Genomic DNA, 21027 nt, shown 5'->3' with positions numbered 1-21027 from the left:
GGGTGAAGGGGTTTGCTCACACGGCTTGGCAGTCCTGTGTCTGGGGAGTGCTCGCGGTGCAGCCGAGGATATAGCCTTTACGTGTTAAAGATGCTGGCTCCCGCCGCCCTTCTTCCCTACAAGATGAGCCCCTCGCAGGCAGGCCAGCCACCTCCTAGACTGTTCCCTGGGGCTCAGCAGGTGCCTGCAGCTGGCAGCCACTCCATGAGCTCACTCACCAGACACATTGACCACAGCTCTGTGTGCGCCTTTGTTTGCAGTCTCATTTTTGAGGGGCTGGAAGAGGGACAATAAATTGGGACTGTTTGGGGAGAGAAGAGGTGTAGAAACTGAGGATATGTAGCTCTGACCTGGCCTGATCACATGCCACCTCTTCCCTGAGCATCTCCTGGGGCCATAGTGTACCACGTACGTGGGAAGGCACAGAGATATCCGAGGACTTCTGAGTGCCGAGCTGACTCCGAAGAGGAGGGTGGCCAGATCCTTGGGGTCTGCAGTGCTGGGAGAGCCTCATCGAGGAGACAGGACCGAGCTGGCTGTGAAGTCTGAAAGGGGTGGGGAGGGCCTGGGTAGAAGGGCTTGGGGAGGGCCAGGAAGATGGGGCCAGTGAGCAGCCTTGCTCTTACAGAAAACAAGAAGCTAATGTGAGCATTTGGTGGGGGTGGGACCTCGGGAGACTGGTCTGCAGAGGTGAGCAGGAAAGCAAGTCTCTTCTTTCCAGGTGTGGGGCCAGGGGGTTGGAGCAGTAAAGAGGTCAGGGCTCTCCCAAGATGGGGGCTTGTGGAGGTGGGGGTAGGGGCAGCAGAGCCCTTCTGAACGTGGTCACAGCCGGCAGGCGAGACATGGGGAAGGCAGGACTGGAGGTTCTAACACGGGCACGTGAAGGAAGCTGGTACCTGTGCAGAAAAGGTGCTCATCGGAAGGAGAGAACCTGCTATTTAAGAGACACCTAATTGAAGGTGTGAACTTTGAGGTGGAGAAAACTCGCTTTTAATTCTCTACCTTTCCCTGACCAGTTAGTATTGTCTTGGGCAAGTTACTTAAGTACTTTGGGCCTCAGTTTTATTGTCTCTGACGTGGGAATGGTCGTGCTCAGCACAGAAGCTTCTTGAGGCTGGGGAAGGGATGGGTGATGATGGCGGCGGCGGCACCGGGAGTTGAGTGGCGGCTGTGAGCCGCCGCGGGCTGGGTGTGCAGATGAAAGCTGAAGTGTTCGATGGTGTCCCTTTTCTTACTTGCATGATTATCAGGGGCCTAGGAGCCTCCCCCTCTCCAGAGACCTGTGATCTCTTGTCCCTTCCAGCTTGACCATGGGTTGGGGCAGAGGTGGGCCTTCTCGTGCACCGTGAGGTGGCCACTGGAGAGCCAGAGGGCCCTCAACGAGGGCACCGGGAGCCTCCGCCAGAGTTCAGGAACAGCCTACAGGAGGGAAATCAGGGCCTAGGCTGAGGGGAGGTATTGCGTGTGGGGGAGTTCGAGGGAAAGGGCCTGGGAGTGGGGAGCAGCCAGATGGCAGGTGGTGTGGGCCTCAAGCTGGGAACAAAGTGAGAGACTGAGGACCAGGAGGAGGGGTAAACAGCCCCCAGCCCCGGATTCCAGTGACTGCTGGGTCCTCACGCCTCACCTGGCTTCCCGCGTGGCCTTGCCTGGAATCCAGGGGGTGTGTTTCAGAGTAACGAGCACTCCTCAGGCCAAGGTGAGGAATGTTGCTGTGCTTGGTAAATGAAACATGCCATTGCCTCCCCAGGACGACCCCTCAGGTGAAGCAGCCTCGCCATTGGTTCTCAGCCCGCAGCCTTCTGCCCTTCACCCCGTGTTTGCTGTTGATTTGCCCGTCTATGTCCTCCAGGTCTGGACGTCTTACAGCTCTTTGGGTTTGTTAGTAGGACTGTCATGATGCTTTTGGCTTTCTGAGGCTTGTCACTGAGGTGGGGCTCAAGTGGAGACTCATTGGGTTGGTTGCCAGGATGTTTTGCTGCTTTCTAGAAAAGGTTTTGGGTAAATGACCCAGAAATAAAAGACCAAGAATAAAGCTCAGATTTGCTCCCCACTGTAGCTCCTACTTATGAATCAGGTGAAATTTAATACACTCTTCAAATATTTTATATTTAGAAATTCTAGCCACGGGACACCTGGGTGGTTCAAGTCAGTTACGTGTCTGCCTTCAGCTCAGGTCGTGATCTCAGGGTCCTGGGCTTGAGTCCCACATCAGGCTCCCTGCTCAGTGGGGAGCCTGCTTCTTCCTCTCCCTCTGCCACTCCACCTGCTTGTGCTGTCTGACAAATAAGCAAAATCTTTAAAAAATAAAATAAAATGCTCTTTGAAATATATATAAAAAAAATTCTAGTCACTTTCTCCTGTGGGTAATAGGCTGGCTAGTTTTTGTTTTTAAAGCTTTATTTATTTATTTGGGGCAGGAGGCAGGGGCAGAGGGAGAGGCAGAGAAACCCAAGAAGACTCTGCACTGATCGCAGAGCCCGACACGGGGCTCAGTCTCACAACCCTGAGATCAGACCTGAGTCAAAACCAAGAGTCGGCGCCCCTAGGCCAGCCAAGTTTTTAACCTATGGGAAAACAGACCCAGGAAATTTAGTTTGCTTAAGTAAGCAGATAAACCAAATATAGGTGGCAATGGGTAATTTAGATTTGGCTATAAAATAATAAAGTAGGTAGCTTATCAAATTTCTAACAGTTCAGCCTTAAATATATATTTTTTAAATCCCTACACATAGTAATTTTAGTTTTCTTGTATTCAAATTAGGCTGTTCAACGTTTTCCTTAAAACGTCAAAAATAAATATCAAGTAAAGTGCTGGTAGACAGAGGGGTGCGTGGGGCTCACAGATGGCTGGAGTGGGGGCTCCTTCAAATGCAGTTTGGGAACCTGCATTCAGAAAACCTCATGGATGTCGACTCCATTCTGCCTGGTATTCCCACTCATGAGATCGTTCTTAAAGAAATCTGGTAGTGTACAAATAACTGGCCAAGAAGTGTTCGCCATCGCCTTGAATCTAATGCTGTGGGGGTGTTCTTCTAGCAGGAGGAGGTGGCTTAGGTGGGCGGGGGCGTAGCCGCTGATGCTGCCCACAGGCGGTCAGGGACTGGGAGAGGCGCTTCCTCATACCGAACGGGGAAAGGGTTATGAATTAAACGAGGACAGTCACATTTCTGAGGAGACCTGCAACACGGTATCATTCAGTTCACTTTGCCGCCTTTTTGTTTATAGGAAAGTTTCTTTCTTCAAGGAACATATGTGAAAATAAGGGGAAAACAAGTTCGCTTTAGGAAAGCGAGAGGTGCCCTGCGGGTTTTGACGCTGGTGTGTGCGGCCGCGGCGCTGCCTTCTGGGAGGTGGTCCTGCACCGCCCGAGCCCCCAGCTCTGCCGCTCACGACTCTGCTTGGTTTTTCAGGAGGTGCTTCCTACAGCTGGAGGGGCTGCCGGGCCTGAGGAGGTGCAGTGTGCAGGGAGCACCATCAACCTTCGGGACCTGCAGTGACAGCGACCCTCTGCCCCGAAGACAGTCTGTGGCCCCCGGACTCTGTTACGTGGTCTTATAGGCCTGGGGGGGACCCCACTGGGTTTAAGCTCAGGAGGCTAGCTGAGTTCCTCGGAGACTTTTGGGCATGTTTCTCAAAAATGTTTTTCTTACACTTTATCAGGAACCAGTTTGGGGCAGCATTCGTTGAAATCGCCTTACACGAACGTGAGGCAAGGACTGCCCTCAGGGCAAAAGCACAGGCCTTTCCCGGACTTGGTGGTGCGCAGACATCCCTTGTCCCGTTTGATCTAAGCCATGGAGCCCCTGCTGTATTAGAAAAACAGACTTAGGCAGGAAGTAGGGTAGGGTATGGATTCCTTAGTCAAATAGGACTTCAACTGTAGTAAAAGCAAATGGGATCTTTCACCTTCCGTGTTTTAGCGTTTGGCCTGAGAGAGATCTAGAAACTGTTTCCCCTTTCTGAGAGCTGTTTCCCAGCCCCTTGGGTGGTGATTGTGGTTGGGCTGATTCTGTCACCCCATAGGGCAGAAGTGATCCTGTTGTCATAGTGAAGCCAAATTCGAATCCCTGTGTTGGCAGAGCAGGCGGGCAGCTCGTACGAGGGGAAGGAGATGGGAGTGCAGAGGGGGACACTGGGGCCCTGTTAGCGAGCCCTCCACAGAGAGGCCGAATTTGAAGCTCCTAATTTGGGGATGCTAGAGGTAAAACTTTACATTTTTCTAACTTCTGTATTTGGGCGTTCATGTTTAATAATAATTTGTCCAGGTTCTGCAGTCAGGGCCTGAGTACTCTGCGCTACGTGTAGGACAGTGAGAGGGGCTTGTACATGCTCGTCGCGGCCGCAGACGTGCAGGTACTGTGTCACCGTGTGTTTTCGCAGAGCACGGTCGGTCCTGCACAGGAGGCGAGCGGATAACCTCGCACGTGTTTGTTTGTTGGCGAGACTGGCCACACGGTCACTCAGAAATGCTGTTTTTCGCCTTGTGCCTTTGAGGCTTACATTGATTCAGATGCTGTTTTGGTTCTTGGACTTGGAATTGTCCAAACTCTGCCTGTTCTGTGTTTCTTCATTTCTTGAGTTTTTGGCCTTGGGCTTTTGGAAATGACCCCAGCATTCGGTGGTGAGTCCTCTCTCTTTCCTGCTCTGAGGTGCTGTCTATCCGGGGTGCTTCTCTACCCAGAGGAACTCGGTCCCCATTTATAAACAGTTTTTACCCACAGAACTCTGTGCTGCATCACAGACTAAAGTTTTGTGTCCACCTGGCCCCTCCGCCTCCAGGTGTCCCAGCCTCCCTACACCAGGAGCCAGTCCGCCTGCCAGGGTGACTGTGGGGGCCGGGTGGTCTGGTGGCCACACTGCACCGTCCTGATGGGAGGAGGGGCCGGGCCAGGGAACGATCTCTCCAGGGTGGGTCGCTGGAACTTTCCTCGGAACGTCCCCTGGGAATGTCCACCACCATGATGTGATTGGTACTGGCTGTCAGTTTTCTGGGCACTGGGTTCCCTGGTGGCGTGGGCCCAACTTGTAGTACAAATGAATAAAAGTTTTTGTATACTCATGTGCTGACGGTGTCGCTTGGCTTTACTTCACGGAAGTGTGTGTAGTGTGGGCGTCATGTTTTGTTTTCAGTCAGTAGTGCGAACTCTCTCATCCGCCTATAACTTGCTGCCTCCTTTTCTTGTGGAACTGGCCTTCGTGTCTCAAAGCAGCCACCTTACCTGAGGGCCAGGATGGGCTCCTTCCTCGAGCATGGGCTTGGGGTTCAGGGATTAGAGGGCAGGGTGCGGATGTTGGAACCAGCCTGCCTCCTTAAACAGGCCATCGGGCCACCAACGAGGGGGAGTTTATTTCACGCGAGTACGGAAATGTACAGTGGGAGGCCGGGAGGGGCACAGGGACATGGTGACAGCCGCCACGGTCCAGCCCGCCCGGCCCCTGCTTCCTGCTGTTGTCCTCGGCGCCGGGAGCCTAGGTGAAGAACAGCAGCTCCTCCTCCTTGTCCTTGTCCACCACCACGTGCTCAGGCTCCTCCTTTGCTTTGAGAGCTGGGGGCCGGGAGCGACTCACCAGTCTCCTGCCCCTCTGCAGAGCAAGCGGACTCTGTGAGCTGTGCCTGGAAGCTGGTGAGCTGGGGCTGTGGGGCCCCGGGGACGTCCCAGCCTCCCCTGTCAGCCCGTGGGCTCATGGCTGGAGCTGCCCTGAAATGACTCGGGAGGGAGTCTCCCCAGCATTTCCAGAGCCTGTTCCCTGGGCTGTGGGCCCCTAGATGGATGTGTGTTGTGGGGCGCAGCTGGAAACACGGGGAAGTACCCGGCTAAACAGAGGGAGCCCACTTCCTTCACTCCAGGGATTTAAGGGGAGACCCCACAGTGTGTGCCGTCCCCTCCCCGTGGGACAGTGTGGAGAGCGCTGCTCTATTCAGAGTAGCCCCGCAGCCTAATCTGTCTGCCAGGGGCTGTATCCGGGCTCGGGCCTGCTTTAGGGAGCACACCTCCTGCTGCCAAGGCCAGAAGGAAGTGGCTGTCCTAGCCTGTTCCCTGGGGGGGCGGTCAGGGGGAGCCCTAGTGATGGGTGATGAGCCGGAGTGATGGGGTCTGGCTGGGGTGTCAGTGGTATGGTGGGACCCCGTGGGGGCTGAGCTGCACCCTGCGGGGGCTGGGAGGATGCTAGCCAGGTCAGTCACCCACAGGGAGTGCGTGTGCAGGAGGGCAGGCAGCCCCAGGGGAGGACTAGCAGAGGAAGCAGGTCCTGAGGGGCAGCAGGGCTGGCGGGCCAGGAACAGGAGACCCTGCTCTATCCTGGCCTTACTCGGATGGCCCCATCTTTCTTCCCCCCAGCACCTCAGCAATTAGCACCTGCAAGGGGGGTGAGCCAGGCTCGGCTGCAGGCCCCCAGCCCCTCCCAGCCCCACTGTGCCTGGTCAGGGGCCCTTCCCCAGCAGGGACTCCCCGGGCCACCCTGCCCACCTTCTTCTTGATCTCAGCCTGGGCCCGGGCCTGGGCGCGCTGCAGACGCTCCTCCTGCAGCTGCTTCTGCATCAGGAGCTTCTCTTCCCGCAGTCTGGGTGCCAGGGGTGACGCAGGACGGACTAAAGACTGAGGCGCCTGGGCGAGCTCCCAGATGCCCTCCCCAGGTCCTCCTGTGCAGCCGTCAGGCCACGGCCCTCCCTGTAGGAGAAAACTCCCCTCTCCTCTCCACCCTTCCCTGCCGGGCCAGGTTGGCTTCTGCTCTTGTTCTTGGCGGTTCCTGGCTCAGCTCCATCAGCTCCTACCCCTTGGAGGCCCACGTTCCTCGGTCCCCATCCCTGGTCACTGGTCGCCCTGTGTGTCTTCTGGTCATCAGACCTTTGCCCAGTACCCGCTCCCACCTGGGTGTAGGACAGGCGACACAGAGGAAGAGCCCCTGTGCTTGTGGGAGAAGCAAATGGCTCCTTGCAGATGTCTCAGGGCCCTGCATGGAGTGAACCGGGCAGCCCCCAGGTCAGAGGAGCCAGTGGGTGTGTGGGGAGCTCCCTGGGCCTCCCCTAGGAGGATGGGTCCGTGCTGCCTGTGTCCAGCATTCTGACACTGCCAAGTGTTCCTGGCTGCCCCTGCCACTAAACTGGGCTTCCTCAGCTTCTCCCCGAGTCTGCATCTTCCCTCCCCTGGGCTCTGGCGGTGCCAGTCTCTCCCTCTCCAATCCAGCAGGGAAAATGGCCATCGATGTCCCTTGTCCTTGGGGGGAGGCCATGCTGTCTCACCCTCACTTTGGCTCCTGGGCTCCCTGAGTCCACATCATCTCCCACTCCAGGAGAGGGGCTGCCCTCCCTGGGGCTAAGTTTGGTGCCCTCTCTGGAAGACCCCTGGCTTTGTCTCTCAGCATGGAGCACCAGGGTCCTGTCTTCCTTGGTTTGGGAGCTCTTTGACGACAGGTCTGTGTCTGACCTCACCCTCAGGGCCAGCCTGGGCCAGCCCTGAGCAGGAGCAGGGCTGTGGAGGGCGTCCTCGCCCTCGGGGCCCTCCCTACTGCGTAAGGCGTGAGGCGCCCGTTAGACCACGCGGGGTGGGGCAGGAGCCTGGGCTCTCACCTCATGCGGCGCTCCTTCTCCTTGGCCTTCTCGGCCTCCTCGATCTTGATCTGGGGTACGCGCTCCAGGTTCTCAAGCAGCTCGTGCAGGTGGTGCTCAATGCCGGTCAGCATGTGCACGGTGCCCAGGTTGGACTCGTGCTGGGTGCCGATGCAGTGTCGGTACACATCCAGCACCTTGCGGTTCAGGCTCTCCAGCAGCTTGTCCTGTGAGGGGGCAGGCCGGCAGAGGGGTCACATGGGCCTCTGTCCGCACCCAGGGCCCTTGCCGTGATGGGGCTGACCTCCCTGAACCCTGCCCAGCACACTCAGCAAGCATGTGAAAAGCAGCTTGGACACTTGGATTTTTCTTGGCCAGAGCTGCCCCTGCCCTCCTGTGGTCAGCCAGACCCAGATCCAGCCACCACTGGGGCTCTCTACCCCAGCTGCCTTGGTGTGTCCATGGGGCCCAGTCACCTCCTCGGGGGCCCTGTTCTGCCCCTGCACTGACCTCAGCTCCCCACAGGACCCTGTCCTGTGAGCTACTTTCTGTGCGGCCCAGGGCAGATGAACTCCCCTCTCTGAGCCTGTTCTGACATTCAGAAAGCTAACACCCCCTACCACATGGAGTGGGCGTGAGGATTGCATGAGGAACAGCAGACAGACAGGCTCAGGCCAGGAGTGGGGCACAGCCAGCGCCCAGTGAGTCTGTCTGTCTGACAGGCGGCGGGCGCGCCGGCCTGCATGTTGTGGCGTCCTGCGTACCTGGCCCGGCCTGGCACACAGTAGGTGCTCAACAGTAGTTTGAATGAATTAGGAAGCTGGGACTGTACCTATGGCCCCGAGGGCACTGTCAGGAAGGGTGCGCACTGCACCCTGGAACATTCCTGGCCCTCTGTGCCCTCAGAATTCTCTCACTCTTTCAGGCTGTCTTGGGGACATGCCTTTTTCCTCCTGGCAGGGTCACCTTCAGACACTTTGTGTTGAAGAAACAGACGTATTTGTTGAATGAAAGAAGGAAGGAAAGGAGGAGGTGTGCTGGGCAGCTGAACGGCCAAGAGGCATAAATACACAGGGTGGCTCCAGTTTGGGGACCAAGGGCCGTCTCCAGCCAGTGCCCCTCTGTCAGGCCTACAGAGCCTGGAAGGTGGTAAGGGGCACTGGGTGCTCCCACATGTGCTCTTATCACCCTCACTCCCTCCATGCCCGCTGCCCACTGGCTGCTGATCGGGGGCCTACCTCCTGAGCGCCCTTGTACTCGCCGAAGTGGAAGACTCGGGCTTTGAGCTCCAGCTCAGCAGCCATCTCCTCCTCCTTGGTGATGGACATCATCAGTGTGGTGACCCACTGCTTCAGCTGGTTGACCTCCCTGTCCCTGGATGGGGGACAGGCAGGGCCCTGCCCACTCAGTGCAGCTCTGGGCACTTCACCTCTCTGAGCCTCACTGCCCCACCACTGTCCTGAGGGCTAAGGGGCCGTGACTGCAAAGTGTCTGCGTGCCCAGGGGCCAGAGATGCTGCTGAGATGATTTAAGATCTTTAAAAATCAACACTACAAAAAAATAAGTAACAGCTTTATTGAGGTATAATTCACACACCTATAAAATTCTTTTAAAATGCACAATTCAGGGGGCACCTGGGTGACTCAGTCCGTTAAGCATCAGACTCTTGATTTTGGCTCAGGTCATGATCTCAGGGTCCTAAGATCGAGCCCTGCATCGCGCTCCACGCTCAGTGGGGAGTCTGCTTGGGATTCTCTCCCTCTCCCTCTGCCCCTCCCCCTGCTCGTGTGCTTTCTCTCTTAAATAAATAAGTAAAAATTAAAAAAAAGTACAGTTCAGTAGTTGTCAGGATATTTACACAATTACACAACCATCGCTATCATCTCGTTTTAGAATATTTTCATCATCCAGAGAAACCCGGTCCCCATTAGTAGTCACTCCCCATCCTTCCCTTTCCCCCCATTGTGTGTCTCTCCTGGACATTTCATAATTGTGGAGCCATGCAGTGGTGGCCTTTGTGTCTGGCTCCTTCATTCTGCAGAATGTTTTCAAGGTCCGTCCATGTTACGGCATGTGTCAGAACTCCATTCTTTTTTAGGACTGTGTGACAGTCCCCTGTGTTGATGGACCATACTTTGTCGAAATGGACAAAGTGGACAAAAATGGTCGATCCTACCTTTTGACTCTTAGGAATTATGCTGCTGTGAACATTCATAGACAGGTTTCTGTGAGGACATGTTTTCAGTTTTCTTGGACATATATTTATTTTTTTAAAAGATTTTATTTCTTAGAGAGCACACAAGCGGGGGGGACGGGCAGAGGGAGAGGGAGAAGCAGGCTCCCCACTGAGCAGGGAGCCCGATGCGGGACTCGATCCCAGGACCTTGGGATCATGACCTGAGCTGAAGGCAGCTGCTTAACCAACTGAGCCACCCAGGCGCCCTTGGGCATATATTTAGAAATAGAATTCCAACAACCAACTTTTAAGTGAAATAATAAACTTGAAGAATAATACTAAATAAAAATCTTTCACAATAATGGCAGACACTGACCATCATCTGTTGGGATTTCCCGAGCAGCAATCCCTGTTCTTAGAGCTGGCATGGGTCCACCCAGTGTGGGCAGCTACATCTGGTCACTCCACTTGGGAGGCCCAGAGGGGCCCTGCCACCCCCATGGTGATTCTGTGGCTCTTCCTGCATTTGTTGATAGAACCCACTGACATTTTCCCAACCTTAAGCAAAGCACCATGGGCTGCTGCTCCTTTGTCAACTGTGGGTCCCATGGCCTGTCACGTGCACAGGGGTGCAGGCCACCCCCCCCCCAGGAACCCTCCAGGCTACACTCCCCTGGCTTTGGGGTGGAGGGCCGAGACCAGAAGCTTGTGAGTATGATGGGGGCTGAGGTGGGTGGCCAGAGAGACCACATGCAGCTCACACACAGCCCACCTGCCCAGGTGCTGGTGGGGCTCATGCAGGTCACCTGGGATGACAGCAGAGAGCACTTCCTGGGTGTCAGGACCAACTTCCCTCGAACCACATGTGCCCATTGTAGGGGCAGGTACGTTTAGGGTCAGTGGTACTCCTCCTAAAGGATACATGATTGCATTCAGTTTTAACCTTTTTTCTTTTTTTTTTTAAATACTTCCTTCACTTTCATTCCCTTGGCTGTAAGTGTGATCCTACAGCTGGTGCAGCACTGCTTTGCTTTTGCCCTCCTTTGCTATATGGATGTGGTGGTGCTGGTGGTGGTGGAGGGCTTTCGTTGTTGTTCTATTTCTTATCAGGGTAACTGGGGTAAAAAGATACCCTTTCCCTACTAGTTCTCTTTAGATGTAAAATTGTTGGGTCACAATATTTTCTCCTCAATTGGATCTCGTCAATTTATGGGAATGCAAAATCATGAGGGACATATTGCTCAGCATTGATCCTCAGGCTAGCCTGCATATCACCTGTGTGTTTGTCAGAAATGCGGATTCTAGGGGGGATTCCAGTGCACACAGAGTCTAAGGAGCACTTCAGTGCTGGAAAAGTGACATGGTTTCTTCAACAACTGGACTGCAGAAGGACAACAAGATGGAGAGGAAACCTATAGAGCAAAAAGGATTTAACAACACAACCAATTGCAGAGCATGATCTAATTTGGATTCTAATTCAAACTAAGTTTAAAAACTCCAATCACTTATGGATTATGGATATTTAATATTAAGGATTACTGGTTTTTCTAAATGTGATGATGGTATTGTGATTATGTTAAAGAATCCATATCTTTTTAGAGATATCGACTGGCATATTTACAGATGAAATGATACATGCCTGGAATTTGCTTTGAAATAACATGGAAGATGGAGAATTTGGTGGGGTCTAGGTAAAAGGAGATTGGCTATGAGTTGATCACTGCTGAAGCTGGTGATGGGACCTGGGGACTCATGATACTATTCTCTCTACTTTTGTACATTTATATGTATGAAATTTTCTTAGAGCTGTTGGGCTGAATTGCAGAAGTTATAACAAGTTTTTGAAAGGTAACAAGATGATCCCTTCATAAATACCTGGGGACATATAGCCAGAAAGCTTACTAGACTGGTATTAAAAAAAAAAGGCAAACACCACCAAATAGGAATAAAGATCATTCAAAAGACCAAGCAAAAGAGAAAGAGTTACCATATTCCTGCAGAAATAGCAGCAAAAAGAACAAAAATTAAAAATTTTGACATAGAGAAAGATGGCAGAGTAGGAGCACCATGCATCTGTCTCCCCCACTAGATAATGATTGCACTGGCAGAACCTGTCTGATACAGCCATTTTAGAACTCTGGAGTCTATTGAAAGCTTGCAATTTCCAGGGGGAAGGCTTGGACAGTAATTGTGGTTAATTTCCACCCATTTTAGCTCTAAGCATAGTAACACTTACCCAGCCATCACTCCCAGCCATGTGGCAGGCAGCTGTTCAGATTTTCTGGAGCAACTAGCACACAGCCTGTTGGAACTAGGGTGGGCAAAAAAGGACCTTGTCCTCCAAACGTTGGAGATCTGATCCCTGATTGGTGGTTCTGACCACAGAGGTACAGACAAATAGGCAGGCGGCCATTGTTTCATCTCCCCTCACTGTTGCAAGCCACCTCCTCTCCTCACCCCCCACTTGACTTCCAGGGGATTTAAAGGGCCAGTGCTTTTTCCTCCCTTCATTTTTTGCTTTTTCCCCCTTGGAGAGCCAGACCTTAAAGACGGAGGACATGCAAAAACAACAACATATGGGAAAAATTAGTGACCATGCATGCCCAAGGAAAGTCTCAGAAAAGACCTAAGTTTACACTGCAGGATGATTCTCAACACAGAGACAGGCCACAAGATTCATATAAACAAAGACAATACACAATGGAGTAGAAAAATGAAAAATTCACTAAAGGGATTCAAAGGCTGATCTGAGCAGGGAGAAGAAAGGATCAGTGATCTTGAAGATAGGACAATGGAAACTATCAAGGCTGAAGAACAGAAAGAAAAAGATTGAAAATAGTGAACAGACCCTAAGGAATTAGTGGGACATCAAAAGAAGACTAATATATGCATCATAGGAGTCCCAGAAGGAGAAGAGAAAAGGGGGCAGAGAGAAGATTTGAAGAATAATGAATGAAAGTTCCAAAATTGGATGAAAGACATGAATATAAACATCCAAGAAGCTCAAGGAACTCCAAGTAAGAGGAAATCAAAGAGCCCCACACTGAAACATTATTATAATCAAACTATCACAGGATAATCAAAAGCCAAAGCCAGAGTATTTTAAAAGCTGCAAGAGAGAAGCAAATCATTATATACAGAGGATCTTCAATAAGATTATGAGCAGATTTCTCATTACAAACTTTGGTGGTCAGAAGACAGTGGGCTGATACAGTCAAAGTGCTCAGAGAAAAAAACTGTTAACCAAGAATTCTGTATCTGGCAAAACTGTCCTTTAAAAGTGAGGGAGAAGATAAGACATTCCCTGATGGCTGGGTGTAATACTGTACCATTTTATCACGTGTAACCACCACTATAGTCAAGATACAGAACTATTTCATCACCAGAAAGTTCTCCATCATGCTGTCCTTTTATAATTAACATTTAGCCTTCTATGGACACCCCTCCCCTCCAATCCCTAAGCCCTGGCAATCACTAATCTCTTCTCCAGCTCTATAATTTTATCATTTTAAATGGAATCATACAGGTAATGACTTTTGGGGATTCCCCCCAACTCAGCATAACTTCCTTGAGATCCATCCAAGTTGTTGTATGTAGCAGTTCCTTTTTATTAAGGAATTGTCTTCCCTGGTATTTATGTACCAGAGTTTCTGCAGCTATCCACCCATTGTAGGGCATTTTGATTATTTCCAGTTTTTGGCTATTATGAATAAAGCTTTTATGAACCAAAAAAAAAAAATAAAAATAAAAAAGACATTCCCCGATGAACAAAAGTGAAGGAGTTTGTTCCATGAGACCTGCCCTGCCAGAAATGCTCAGGGGAGTCCTGCACAGTGAAATGAAAGGAAATCAGACAGTAACTTAAAGCCCTATGACAGAGTAAAAATCTCAATAAAGGTATAATATGGGCAATTTTAAAAGCTAGTAAAAATGTATCACTGGTTTGTAACTGTACTCGTTTTCTACATGATTTAAGAGACTAATACATTTAAAAGAATTTTTAGTTTATGTTTTAGGGCACACAGTGTATGGAGACCTAAGTTTGTGACATCAGCAACCAAAGGGATGAAGATAGAACTGTAAGGGAGCAGAGTTATTAAAGTTAAGGTGGTATAGATTCAAATTTGAGTGTTAACAACTTTAGGATATTAAATATAATCCCCATGGTAACCACAAAGAAAACAGCTGTAGAATATACACAAAAGGAAATGAGAGAGGAATTTAAACATTTCACTACAAACAGTCAACTAAACACAAAGAAAACAGTATTGCAGGATATGAGGGACAAAAACTATAAGGCATATACTAAACAAAAAGTACAATGACAGAAGTCCCACCATATCATTAATTACTTTAAATGTAAATAGGCTAAACTCTCCAATCAAAAGACTGAGACTGGCAGAATGGATAACACATGATTCAACTATATGCTGTCTACAAGAGCCTCACTTGAGATCCAAAGACGCAAATAGGTTGAAAGTGAAAGGATGGGGAAAGATATTCCATGCAAATAGTAACCAAAAGAGAGAGCAAGGGTAGCAATACTAGGATCAGACAAAAATTTACCAGAGACAAAGAAGGACCTTATATATTAATAAATGTCCAATACAACAAGAAAATATAACAATTATAAACATTTATGCACCTAATGATGGATTACCAAAATATATGAAGCCAAAACTTACAGATGGAAGGGAGAACTAATTCTGTAATAATAGTTAGAGACTTCAGTATCCCCCTTGCAATAGTGGAAGAACAGCAGACAGAAGATTAGGAAACAGAAGACACCTTAAGCATTGCAATACACCAACTAGATGTAATAGACATACACAGAAAACTCTACCCAACAACAGAAGCATACACTCTCAAGTGCAAATGGGGCATTTTTCAGGATGTCCCAAATATTAGGGCCACAAACTAAGTTTCAATAGATTTAAAAAAGATAGATATTATACAAACTTCTCTGTCAACAACTGGATGAAGTTAGGAATTGTTAGCAAAACTGGAAAATTTCACAAAGTTGTAGAAATTAAAGAACACATTTTTTAAAAGATTTTATTTATTTATTTGACAGAGAGACACAGCGAGAGAGGGAACACAAGCAGGGGGAGTGGGAGAGGGAGAAGCAAGCTTCCCACGGAGCAGGGAGCCCAATGCAGGGCTCGATCCCAGGACCCTGGGATCATGACCTGAGCCGAAGGCAGATGCTTAATGACTGAGCCACTCAGGCACCCCTAAAGAACACATTTTTAAACAACCAATGGACCAAAGAAGAAATCATAAGGGAAATTAGAAAAAAATAGAGATGAAGAAAACTGAGAACACAACAGAGCAAAACTTATGGGACAAGAGGAGAATTTATGACAATAAAACTTACATTTAAAAAGAGACCTCTGGGGCGCCTGGGTGGCTCAGTCGGTTAAGCGGCTGCCTTCGGCTCAGGTCATGATCCCAGGGTCCTGGGATCGAGTCCCGCATCGGGCTCCCTGCTCTGCGGGGTGCCTGCTTCTCCCTCTCCCTCTGCCTGCTTCTTTGCCTACTTGTGTTCTCTCTCTATCTCTCTGTCAAATAAATAAATAAAATCTTAAAAAAAAAAAAAAAAGAGACCTCAAATTAACAACCCAACTTTACAACTTAAGGATTTCTAGAAAAAGAACAAATTCAACCCGAAGCTAGTGGAAGGAAGGAATTAATAAAAAATTAGAGGAGTAAAACAAAATAGAGAATAGAAAGCAGTTTTTCAAAAAGATCAATAAAATTGACAAACCCTTAGCTTGATGGACTAAAAAAAAAAACAAAAAAACAGAAGTTACTAAAATGACTACTGATCCTACAGAAATAAGAAGGATTAGGAGAGACTACTATCAACTGTGTGCCTCCAAACTGGACAACCTGGATAAAACTGACAAATTCCAAGAATCACAAAATCTACCAAGACTAAATCATGTAGGGGTGCCTGGCTGGCTCAGTCGGTTAAGTGTCTGCCTTCAGCTCAGGTCATGATCCCAGGGTCCTGGGATTGAATCCCATATCCGGCTCCCTGCTCAGCGGAGAGTCTGCTTCTCCCTCTCCCACTTCCCCTCCTCCCTAGTTCATGCTCTCTCTCTCTCTCTCACTCTCCCTCAAATAAATAAATAAAATCTTTTTTTTTTTTAATTTTAAAAGATTTTATTTATTTTTTTACAGAGAGAGACAGTGAGAGAGGGAACACAAGCAGGGGGAGTGGGCGAGGGAGAAGCAGGCTTCCCGCTGAGCAGGGCGCCTGATGCAGGTCTCGATCCCAGGACCCTGGGATCATGACCTGAGATGAAGGCAGATGCTTAACGACTGAGCCACCCAGGTGCCCCAAATAAATAAAATCTTTTTTAAGAAAGACTAAATCATGTAGAAATAGAAAATCTGAATAGGCCTATGCCTAGTAAGATTGAATCAGTAATCAAAAATCTAATACTAAACCTTTTTAAACTTTTCCAAAATATTGAAGAGGAGGGAACACCTCCTAATTCATTATTTGAGAGCAGCATAACCATGATACCAAAACCAGTCAAAGACACTTACAAGAAAAGAAACTATAGACCAACCTCCCTTATGAACATTCATGCAAAAAAAATCAACAAATGCTCTGCTAGACACTGGCTGGCACTTAGGATTCTGGAGGAAACAGGTGACACACACTTGTTAGCATATGGAATTCAGTCAAATATTAGAAGGATTATACTATACTTATATTAGAAGGATTAGTAGCAAGTGGGACTCATTCCTGGAATGCAAGGATGTATTATCAATCAGGGTAATACACCACATTAACAGAATGAAGGAAAAAGACCACATGATCATCTCAATTGGTGCAGAAAAAGGATTTGACAAACATGATAAAACCCTCAGCAAAATAGGGATAGAAGGAAACTACCTCCATATAATAAAAGCTATATATGAAAAGCCCACAGCAAACATCATACTTAGTGGTGAAAGACTGAAAGATTTTCCTCTAAGATCAGATGGTAAGGATGCCTGCATTCACCACTTGTATTCAACATAGTACTGGAAGTTCCAGCCAGAGTGATTAAGTAAGAAAAAGAAAAGGCATCCAAGTTGGAAAAGAAGAATAAAATTAGCTGTTTGCAGATGACATAATCTTCTATGAAGAAAACCCTAAAGACTCTACAACAAAGCTGTTAGAATTAAATGAATTAAGCAAAGTAGCAGGATACAAAGTCAACAAAGTCAACAAAATGCAGTTCTATACATAAATAATGAAAACTCTGAAAAGGAAAATAAAAACAGTCCCATTTACAATAGCATCCAAACAATTCCATTTGCAATAGCAAACAAAGTTAAAAACAGAAATACTGTATGCTCCAGCAATTTATACTTTTGGGAATATACCCAGAGGAATTGAAAGCAGAGTATTGAAGAAGCATTTGCACACCCATGTTCACAGCAGCATTATTCACAATAGCTAAAATGTGGAAGCAACCCAAGTGTGCATGATGGATGAAAGGAGAAACAAAATGTCTAGACATAAATGGAATATTATCTAACCTTAAAAAGGAAGGGAACTCTGACACATGCTACCACATGAATAAAACTTGAAGGCATTGAGGGAAATAAGCCAGTTATAAAAAGTCAAATATTTTATGATCCCACTTCTTTGAGGTACTTGGAGTAGTCAAAACCTTTAGGACAGAAAGCACAGTGGTGTTGCCAGGGACTGAGGGGCAGGAGAATGGAGAGGTATTAGTTACAGGGATAGAGTTTCAGTTTTACAAGGTGAAAAGATCTGGGGGTTTGGATGGTGGGGACGGCTGCACAACATAAAGGTACTTAGTACCACTGAACCAGACACAAATGGTTAAGATGGTAAATTTTGTATTATGTGGATTTTATCACATTAAAAAAGTAAATAAAATGAAATAGAGACCCCTTTTGCCCCCACAAACTCAAAAGCGATGCTCTGCTAGACCCTGGTTGGCATTTAGGATCCTAGAGGAAACAGGTGATACATACTTAGTTCTGGTTCCTATATGGCTACCTGGCTTTTTTTTTTTTTTTTTTTTTTGAGGTGGGGAGGGGCGGGGGGGGGGGAGAGAGAGAGAGAGAGAGAATCTTAAGCAGGCTCCATGCCCAGACTCGGCAGACTCGGGGCTCAATCTCACAACCCTGAGATCACGACCTGAGCCCAAATTAAGAGTTGGACACTTAACTGAGTGAGCCACCCAGGCACTCCCTTAGTACCTGGTTTTTTGTTCATTTTCCTTGTCTACTTTGGCACTGTGGCTTGTTCTGCTCACTCTTAAACCCCGTGGGAGGTGTGCTGTGTGAGCCTGTCTCCCTGCACGTGGGCCTGGTCTTTGTTTCAGCATAGGGAAATTTTCATCCGTCACTACACTGGCTTTTGCCCCTCCGTTCTGTGTGCGGCCATCTCCTGGAATTCCTTCCACATGAGCCCTGCATGTGGTCTCCCCAGGGTCCTATCACTTCATCTCCCTATCCTTTCCCTCAGAGTTCTGGGAGCTGTCACCAGCTTAATTAACATGGTCACCCTTGCCCACTCAATGGCGGGCTGCATCCAGTCCTCATTGTGGTCTTGACCCCTGTGGGCTTGTCTGTACCCAGGTCTGCCTCTCTAGCAGTAGGGGTGCAGCTTCTTGGGAGGAATTAAGATGTTTGTCCTGATTCTTCAGGATTTACATTTACTTGGATTTCTCACACGCATCCCTTAATGAATGTACTTTCTCATGTTTCTGGTGACATTTTCCTGTTTGTGTGTCCTTTGAGCTGCACGTTGGTGCAAGTCCAATACCAGGGACTTCAGATGAGTTGTGTCATTTTGATCGTGTGTCCAGATGGAGCCTGGGCTGGAGGCGGATGTGCAGACTGGGTTTCCCCTGAGCCGTGGGGACTCATGTCTGAGTGGCAGCCTGGTTGCAAGTGCCTAGCATGGCTGCCAAGCAAGGTTTCGCCTCAGCCAGAGGTAGGCACTGGCATGTGTTTTCTGGAACTTGTGGTGCCTCTTGTGTGGCTGGCCTTGCTCTGGGGGCCCCGGCTGCTGCAAGACTGATCCTCATCTTCACCTCTGGCTTACTGCAGTGACAGGGTGTCTGAGTTGCTTCCTGCTCATTTTCCGACATACTGGCTGGGCTGGGTTTTCCTGGAGGAAGCTTTGCATGGTTTCCAGGAGGGGATGTAGGCTTAATTTCTCTTTTCTCTTCTTTTAGCCAATGTGGCAGAATCTGAAAGGGGTTCGGTTGGGCTTCATCTCATCTGAGCAGCTCTGCTCATTCTTCTCCTGGGTCCCATCACCTCTCTGGCTGCAGGAAGTGCCGAGCTGATGCTGGTGTTCAGGCTCTGCAGCTTCCCTCAGGCTGTCCTGGGGTCCTTGTGCTCCCTTCTGTATCCAGGGGTCCATCTTCCTGGGCTGGGCTCCTCTTGGCCCTCACTGGAGGGACTGTGGTGTGAGCATCTCAAACAGATCACAGCAAGGCAGGCAGAGAATGGGGCTAGGACCCAGCACACAAAATTCAAGGAAATGCTCACCCTTGGTGTCACACATGCACCTCTCTAAATGTTGTGCCCTGGGTACCTCACCCACCTCACCCCAGTCCTCCCTGGCCAAGAATGAATGATGCTGTTCTCTCAGCCAAGGAGGCAGGACATGGCTCATCTTATAGCCCTTATGCGCCCAGTCAATGTAGAGAGGCAAGTCCTTCAAAAGCCCTAAATTTGCCAAACAATTCTATTATTGAGATTTAATTTACATATCATGAAGTGCACCCATTTTGTGTGCCATTTGATGAGATTTGACAAATTTATACACCTGTGTAAGGACTAGCATTATCAGGACACAGAACATTTTTATCACCCAAAAATTTCCTCATGCCCCTTTGTATCAACTCCCCCCACCCTTCCCCAGCCACAGGCACCCAATGGGCTGATGTCGCCATTTGTTTTTTCCCTTATGAGCAAACCTCTAAGATGGCCCCTAGTGACACCTGCCTTCTCAAAGGTATTCACACCCTGGAATGTGGGCTGAGCCCAGCAGCTTGCTTCTAACCAATGGAATGTGGAATGGGATGTCACTTCTGCAATTAGGTTACATAAGATCATGACTTCCATCTTGCTAGCAGACTCACTCTGTTGGCTTTGTGGCTTGTACACTTTGAAGCAGCAAGCTGCTGTATCAGAGAGCCCGTGTGGCAAGAGACTGAGGGGGGCCTCTGGCCTACAGCCAGCAGGGAATCAAATCCTGCCAACAGCAACGTGAATGAGCTTGAAATTGGCTCTTGCCCCAAGTGCAGTATGTTGTCTCTCATACAGCCACTCTTCCAATGTTGGAACAGACTTCTTATTTGCTGTTGTATATGTTTTTTAATAGAGACTTCATCTTTAAAAGCAGTTTTAGGTTCATGGCAAAACTGGGCAGAAGGCATAGAGCTTTCCTAAATATTCTCTCCTCCCACCTGCTTTCCCTTACCATCGACATACATTTGTTACAATCAATGAACCTCTACTGACACATCATTATCACCCCAAGTCCATAGTTTCCATGAGGGTCCACTCTTAGTGTTGTGCATTCCGTGGGTTTTGACAAATGTATAATGACATGTATCCATCATTAGGGGTATCATACAGAGTCATTTCATTGCCCTAAAAATCCTCTGTGCTCCACTTACTTATCCCTCCTTCCCCCCAAGCCCTGGCAATCACCGGTCCTTTCATCATCTCCATAGTTTTCCTTTTCCAGGATGTTCTACAGCTGGAATCATACAGTTGTAGCCTTTCTGAAAAACCTTCTTTCACTTAGTAATATGCTTTTAAGATTCCTCCCTGTCTTTCCATGGCTTGATAGCCCATTTCCTTTTAGCACTGAATGATATACCCTCATTGGGTTGTGCCAAGTTTGTTTATCTATTCACCTACTGAAGGACATCTCAGTTGCTTCCAAGTTTTGGTAATTATGAATAAAGCTGCCATAAACATCTATGTACAGGTTTTGTGTGGACATATGTTTTTGGCTCCTTGGAGTGTAATTGCTGGATCATATGGTAAGAGTATATTTAGCTTTGTAAGAAACTGCCAAACTGTCTTCCAAAGTGGCTGTCCCATTTTGCATTCCCTCCAGCCATGGATGAGAGAGTTCCTGTTGTTCAGCATCCTCACCAGCATTTGGTGCTGTCAGTCTTTTGGATTTGGGCCATTGTAATAGGTGTATATAGTAGTATCTTACTGTTTTAAGTTGCAATTCCTTAATGACATCTGATGTTGAACATCTTTTCATATGTTTATTTGCCATCTGTATATATTC

General features: G+C 48.7%; 2 protein-coding genes across 7 annotated transcripts in view; one reads left to right on the top strand and one right to left on the bottom strand.

The window, feature by feature from the left end:
* ZXDC (ZXD family zinc finger C) overlaps positions 1-5059 on the top strand; it is a 41478-nt gene extending 36419 nt beyond the window's left edge. For 2 of the 5 annotated variants that reach the window (XM_036077818.2, XM_036077817.2), the window contains 2 exons: positions 1748-1849; positions 3411-5059. In XM_036077818.2, the coding sequence (XP_035933711.1) occupies positions 1748-1849; positions 3411-3497 (189 nt within the window). In that variant the 3' untranslated portion in view covers positions 3498-5059. The remainder of the gene's footprint in view (positions 1-1747; positions 1850-3410) is intronic. The other 3 variants (XR_013448625.1, XR_013448626.1, XM_036077819.2) reach the window with 3 other exon arrangements.
* The window catches only part of CFAP100 (cilia and flagella associated protein 100), a 52901-nt gene continuing 34782 nt past the window's right edge, over positions 2909-21027 (bottom strand). For both annotated transcript variants that reach the window (XM_036077827.2, XM_036077828.2), the window contains exons 14-17: positions 8785-8920; positions 7568-7773; positions 6468-6561; positions 2909-5583 (exon numbers count right to left, since the gene is read on the bottom strand). In XM_036077827.2, coding sequence (XP_035933720.1) covers positions 5470-5583; positions 6468-6561; positions 7568-7773; positions 8785-8920 — 550 coding nt within the window. In that variant the 3' untranslated portion in view covers positions 2909-5469. The remainder of the gene's footprint in view (positions 5584-6467; positions 6562-7567; positions 7774-8784; positions 8921-21027) is intronic.

This window comes from Halichoerus grypus, chromosome 1, assembly GCF_964656455.1.
Source record: "Halichoerus grypus chromosome 1, mHalGry1.hap1.1, whole genome shotgun sequence".
In the NCBI taxonomy this organism is placed as follows: domain Eukaryota; kingdom Metazoa; phylum Chordata; class Mammalia; order Carnivora; family Phocidae; genus Halichoerus; species Halichoerus grypus.
The sequence above is the reverse complement of the archived record's forward strand: the minus strand, read 5'-3'. Positions and strand labels throughout refer to the sequence as shown.